The sequence below is a fragment of the Silene latifolia genome, chromosome Y, assembly GCF_048544455.1.
Source record: "Silene latifolia isolate original U9 population chromosome Y, ASM4854445v1, whole genome shotgun sequence".
NCBI classification, from domain to species: domain Eukaryota; kingdom Viridiplantae; phylum Streptophyta; class Magnoliopsida; order Caryophyllales; family Caryophyllaceae; genus Silene; species Silene latifolia.
Genome location: NC_133538.1, coordinates 850,501 through 857,752, shown reverse-complemented (window position 1 = coordinate 857,752; position 7,252 = coordinate 850,501). Strand labels below are relative to the sequence as shown.

Here is a 7,252-nt window from a genome sequence, read left to right as displayed (position 1 = left end):
ATCTAATTTGTTTATTAACTAATAATTCGGCTAACATCATTAATCAATCTAACTTAGTTTTAGCCTTTTTGTTTATATTTGTTTAATTTGTTAAGTTGTAATAGTTCAAGTTGTATTTTGTTAGTTTGTATTGTAATTTTTATCATATATATAGTTTTTATTTCAATCTGAGTCAAAGTAATTTCGATAGTTGTTGTAATTAGTTCGAGTTGTAATTTATTTCTCGTTGTGTCGGCATGAAATGCTCGGGTTGTAATAGGATAGATCCCAATGGCTCCCCCATTCCTCCTAAGCCGTGTTTGGGCATCTTTTATTTCAAATCAACCAACATGCTAAAACAACTTTGACAAAGTTAATATTTATGCATTAAACGACATGCAAATTGCTGTCACATGTTAGGGTTTTAAAACGACGTTTGCATGTGTATGTATCTTTTTGATCAGGTATGTGTGGTTACGGGGACGTAACCATGTTTCTTTTAGGGGGATAAGAGATGGTCGCATAGAGTTTTTGTATGTTTTATGTTGATTTTAGTACGGTTAGTAGTTGTGTTGAGTCGGTTTGAGTGTTGTTTTGGGAGTTGTGTTTTGAGTTTTGTTTTGAGTTTTGGTTATGTAGTTGTGTCGGAGTGGAGATAGTGTGTTTTGTTTTGTCTATGGGTTGAACTTCGGGGATGAAATTCTTTTTAAGAAGGGAAGACTGTAATACTACGGTTTTCTATGTCTATGGGTACTCTATCGAGTGGGACTTACTCTGTCGAGTAAGTAGTTTTTTACGCAAAACAGTAGTCTGCCTGATGGGGACTCGATCGAGTAAGTGTGACACTCGATCGAGTAAGGGGCACTCGATCGAGTAAGTCACTTACTCGATCGAGAAGTGTGTTTTACGGGATTGATTAGCGGGGTTTTTTTAATAACGCGAGATTAATATAAAAGCTTCCGTCACTTTTTTCTAAACACCTTTATCATCTAAAAACCTTTCAAGAAAAGATTAGGAGTTACGTTGTTCGCATCTCTCGCGTTATTGGCAAATCCCAAGGCTAGGTTCGTCGGATCGTCTTGTTCGTTATACCGATGTGATCGTGCTGTGCAAGAAAATATTAGGAGTTACGTTGTTCGCATCTCTCGTGTTATTGGCAAGTCCCAAAGCTAGGTTCGTCGGATCGTCTTATTCGTTATACCGATGTGATCGTGGTGTCAAGGGTAAGCTTCTTGTATATTTTTTATAGTCTTTTGTTGAGTTTGGTTAAACCCTAATGGGGTAGATTTGGGGGATTTGGGAGTGTTTTGATGTGTTGGTAGTATTTATATGTATACATGTTATAGGAGGAGGATTCATAGAGGAGAAGTTCTTATTAGCTGTTAGACGGTCTGTGGTGATTGCTATTCTAGGTAGGGTTTCCCTACTCAGTATTGTTTACATGGCATTGTTGATTGTTGGTGATTGTTTTATTGTTGTTGATTGACTATCATAAAGGAATTGGCATTTGGTGATTGTGATTGTATAAGGTGATTGTTGTATAACTGTCTGTGGTTCTCGGGGTGCGTCCCTGGCTGAGTGGAGTCACTTGCGGGAATAGTTTCACGCTCTTGATTCGCCTTCTGTGGAACCCGCCACAGAGGGGATGTGCACATTAAGGAACATTGGTTCGCTCGGATGAGATGAGCGGGGCTTAGGTGGGAACGGCTGCGGTCCCCCACTGGCGGTGTGGAATACTTATTGCGATGGGTATTCTGGCAGGGCTACACACTTTAGTGTGTAGTCAGGTGTGTGATGATGTGACGGAGTTGGTGGATTAGATTGGTTTGTAATGTTGTTTTATTGCAGCTGTTTGTTTGTGTAAACAGCACTGACCCCGTTTAAATGTTTTAAAAACTGTGGTGATCCATTCGGGGATGGCGAGCAGGTATTGAATAGGTATGAGTTGATGCACATGGAATAGCTGGGTTGAGTCATCACGAGCTGTCTTAGAAGTCTTCCGTTGTGTCGAGCATTCTTTTAGTTGTTTAGTTGGTTTGACATTTTGAGAACATTTGTACTTCATTTTATCAGTTTCGTATTTGGTTTGTATCTCTTTAAACTTTATCATTTAAAGTACGTTTCTTTATGGTCTATTTGATTATTATTGCCTCAGGTAACCGAGATGGTAGCACTTCCATGCCTTAAGTGGTCCTGGTAAGGCATTTGGAGAATGGGGGTGTTACAGATTGTCTTCACGGAGGGAGGTCGTGCGTCCCCTTCTAGGACTTCCTAGGCGCTGGACTTCAATTGAGAGGCCTAATCATCATTTAAGCCCTTAGTTAACCTAATCCTTGTACCACTATATATACCCTCTTTGTAATAAAATGAGGGTTAAGTTCCCTTAGATTAGATTAAGCCCTCTTAGAAGTAGATTAGAGTAGAATTAGCCTTTAATCTTCCCATAATTGCACTTTAAGCTTTCCTCAGTTATTTCTCAAACAATCTCAGATCTAGATTTGTACTTGAAGAATTCTTGGGTTTGTTTTGGGGAATTGACAAATCTCCACCATTAATCAAAGGGTTTCATCTATTGTTCTTTCATTTCCTTTGTTCATCTCAAGTTATTTAGATTTGGATCTCTTGGGTATGTATTTGAAGACGAAGTGACAATTCTCCATCTTTATTCAAGGATTCTCCTTTATTTATGTTCACCTTCACTTTCCAAGTTGGTAACTTTCTTAATCTTTCTTTATTTACTTCTCAATCCTTTGCTTATTATCTTGCTTAATCATCATGTTCACTTGTGATGTGATGTTTGATATCATTGCTAGCATAATAATCATGATGTGTAGTAAGTAGTCTTCTAGCTAGGGTTAGTGGGGGATTAGGGGAGTAATTATGAGATAAATCTATGCTTAATGAATTCATATGAATGCTTGCTTATTGTACTTTCAACTTATGCACATGTTATGTTTCATGAAATGCTTGATTGACAACCTAGCATGATTCCCTTATCTTTTCAACGGGACTTGTAAGATATAAACTAACTCAAGGCTTGTTAGACCGTGCATATAGTTGAATTGGGAGAACCAAGTCGATTTAGGTGTTGTAAAGTTGTGACTAACTCGGCTCCGAGACCTAAGTCTACCTATGAATTGTAACATATAAGCTAACTAGATTCCAACAATAATAATTGCTTACATCTATATGACTCATTCATGTGATTTTACCATGATTTTTTTATGAGCCCATGACGCCCTAATGCTTTTAATCGATTGTATACATCTCTATTTACTTGCCTTGTTATCCATTTGTTTACATTTCCATTATAGCAGTGTCGTTTACAACTCAAACCAAATCGTGACACTTGCATAAATTGAGATAGATAGGCTAAGAACCCAAAACACACCGTCCCGTGGATCGACCTCGACTTAACCACTTACTAGTTATTTGTTGAGAATATTAATGTGTTTGATTGAGTGAACAACGACTCGCTCACCATCAGTTTGATTATCTCTTGTAATCTAGGGGGAATGTAGTTGGAAACTTCTACAGAGTTAATTACGTATAAGACTATAATGAAGTTAGAATCCATCACATATCTAACTTCATTATAAAATAACGCAACAAAAATCGTACCAACATATCTACGCTGGATCCAAGATTAAATTTCATCTCTATATATAATTGTTAATTTAGTTTCAAATCCCTTTTCTTTGTAATTACAAAATCTTGATCCCAAAAATCAATTACGGCACCATTTTGAAATGTTGTGGAGGTAATCGTAAAATTTCATTTTATATATAAACACTTATTAGTTTTATAGTTAAAATAACTCTTATCTTTTCTTTTAATTTGTTAGAGATTAAACCGAGTTTTAATTATTTATATAAAAGATTAAAGAACAATATGAAAGATCAACGCTCCTAAGGCTCTGTTTGGTAAACTAACTGAAAAAAGGTAGCTCAAACCTGAAAAGGTAGTTGAAAACTGAAAAGCTAACTAAAACCTAAAATGTTAACTGATAAGGTAGCTGAAAATTAGGAGCTAATAAGGTAACTGATTATATAAAAAAAAATGTTTGGCAAACTAGCTGAAAAGGTAACTAATTTTGGTGAAATGACGTAAAAGGACATCATAATTTTTTAATAATATAGATTTAAGGGGGAAAAAGTAAAATAAAAGCAAATCAGGCACCTAAAATCTCAAACGCTACTCTAGGTATCATTTCATTTTAGGTAGCTTATTTCGTTAAATAAAGCCAAACGGTTACAAAAAATTAGGTACCTGAAATTTTGGTCAAATAAGCTAGTTTGACCAAATAAGGTACCTGAAATCAATATTGTTAGGATTTGGATTCTAATTTGGATAGATGAGGAGGGTAGGATCGAATCGGTAGAATCAGATCGTAGAACCGTAAGATTCTACAAATTCACTAAATATAGTATTTTATTTGATAAGAACATATAATCCAATGTTAAAAAACCGATTTATCAATATTTATCCATGAAATATTGATAATTAATTATTTCAGTATCATTGTATAAACATGATTCAACAACTCATACCAAAATTTGCGTTTTACGATGTCTCTTTATAAGAATATATATAGATATTTTTACTATGGAATCGGATCGTAGGATCGTAAAATCGTAGGATCGTAGGATCGTATTATGATTCTATCTCTAGAAATTTACAATGAGTAGGATCGTAAGATTCTACAACCATTATAGAATCGTAAGATCTGGGATCGGTCGAGCATTTTTAGATCGTAAAATCGTAGAATCGTAGGATCGAATCGGGATTTCGACAATAGAGCCTGAAATGTATTTCCAAACAGAGCCTAAGACTCTCCATAAGCTGGATGTTATATATCATGCTTCATGCATAATTTGTCGTATCGCGCAAAATTCATCATTTTCAAAACTACGTCAAATATTTAGACCTCTTCGGCTCTTCATAAAAGGCTTGAGTAATAAATCATGATATTATAGACGGAATGCAAAAGGCTTATGTTCTAGTAGTAATATTTCTCTTAGAAGTGGTTTAGTTTGTTTGAATTTTACGATTTTTTATTTAGTTGATTCCATGTCGGGGATGTCTTTCTGAGCTTTATAGACTACGCTATTTCCTGATATATAAATAAAGTCTGGAATAAAGTAATATCCCAAAATATAAAACAATGTCTAGAACTTCTTCACAATGTGATGCTTAACTAGTATGTTTTTAGAATAAATAGCACTTCTCCGGAAAATGTGAATAAGAATCTAAAAAGATACATCATCACCAAGAATATAGTTTTTTCGTATAAGTCAAGCACATTTTTTGCATAGCCTTTCAAAAAGGCTGGCTGATTTGCCTCAATTTTTTTTCACCTTATTACCCAATCATTTTGGCAAACTAAAAGTTGAATGTTAGAAGAATAATGAACAAACTTCTTCTTTTTCATTTTTCAATTCAATATTTCAACAAAGTCGACAAACTCTTTAAAAAACTCCAAAATTAAAATTTTGTAAAAAAAAATAAAAGGACTTTTACATATAAAGAAGGTCAAGAATTGTTCACACAATAATGTATTCAGGGCAACATATGGCACCACCACCAAACTATGCAATGGCACAAAACCAATATGGCGTACCCCCACAACCATATTACCATCCGCAAAAACCTTATTACCACCAACATCATGCCATCCCTCTATACCAAAGACGTCGATCAAGGTTCGACTGTTGCATTCAGTGCATTTGTTGCATCTATTTCCTTATGTTCATGTTAATATTTATATTACTTGCATCTATCTTTCTTGTATTTACGTTCTACCAGCCACGAATCCCATATTACAAAATCGAAGACTTTAGTGTTACAACATTTAATTTTCAGCCAGATATGTCACTCAAGACAGAATTTCAAGTGACAATCCATGTCGAGAACCCGAATACCAAAATCGGCTTCATATATGGCTCTGATAACTCGATCACAATTTCATTCGAAGGTAAAATAGTGTCTAGTGGAAAAATGCCCGAATTTCATCAAGAAAACCTTAATATAACATCAATTAAGATCCCATTAACAGGAAAAACAGAAGTTGGGTCAAATGTATATAGTGATTTTATAGATAGAGAACACATGGGTAATATTCCATTACTTGTTCAAGTTAAGGTCCCCGTTACATTTGTGTCGGATAACGTTCCTTTAAGACAATTCATATTTTGTGTTGACTGTCGTATGACTGTTGATGACTTAAGACCTAACAAGAAACCTAAAATCATTTCCACATATTATACATTTTCTTTTGGGTTATGAGATTGTTGTTTTCTGCTCCATCCTTCTTTTTTAGTGTTTTGCACATGTATATAGAAGTTAGATTTATAGTTTCTTTTTGTGGTTGATTTGTAGGGTTAAAGGAAGAGCTTTAATAGATTACCAAGCTTTTTGTATCATATTTGTAAAACATAATCATCTTTCTTGCAAGGTGCAAACTCTGATAATCAACTATATTTTCGACATAATTTTAATTTTTTTTGGACAATTTATTACTTTGTATTATTGGCATTACTTTATTCCAGTGAAACAAAATCTCAAGTCAACAAAAGGTAAGAGGGTCGTATATATCTTAACTTCCGTTATGTTAAAAACACCTAATGATCCCTTTAAGACATCAGGGAACGCTAGGCGACCAAGAATGAACGTAGATTTCGCACAAAACCTAAGAATATGCACATGCCCACGGTTCCTATAAACATGCTTTGCACACAATTTTTTTCATGCTTCCTTTAAGTCAGTTTAATACGTCCTTGCTTATTTTTATCGGTACCAATAAACCTTATATCTCCAATTATATATTGATGATAATGCTCTCGGTGATAATACACTTCTTTTAACCTCTACCTTCATCTTCAAGTTGGAATCAATAAGATCTGGAGCAAGTTCAGGTCGTGCGTATTGTCACGATTTTTTTTGTCCCACAAGTATCTTAGGTGTTTTTATCGTACTTGACTATGACACGACTTGATATTACATTTGTTGTTAACTTGATGTCTCAATTTATGCATGCTCAACATACATCTCACATATTAGCTGTCAAGCGTATGTACAAGTACTTACACGTGACGTCCTCTTTAGGGCTACTTGTTTGGTTTTCCCATTGAATATCTCTTATTGCTTATCCTACTGTATGCTTATTCTGATGTAGATAGGAGTGGTTGCGTGGATACTTCTTTTTCGATCACTGGTTATATATTTTGTTTTCTTTAATTTGTGGCAATCTCATTTCCCTCTATTGTGTCTAAAT

The 7,252-nt window shown here is 34.7% G+C and overlaps 1 protein-coding gene across 1 annotated transcript; it reads left to right on the top strand.

Moving 5' to 3' along the window:
- The first annotated feature begins 5,532 nt into the window (after positions 1-5,532).
- On the top strand, positions 5,533-6,264 carry LOC141634410 (NDR1/HIN1-like protein 6). Its single transcript, XM_074446591.1, has one exon. The coding sequence runs from the start codon at positions 5,533-5,535 to the stop codon at positions 6,262-6,264; it is 732 nt and encodes a 243-aa protein (XP_074302692.1).
- Positions 6,265-7,252: the final 988 nt, after the last annotated feature.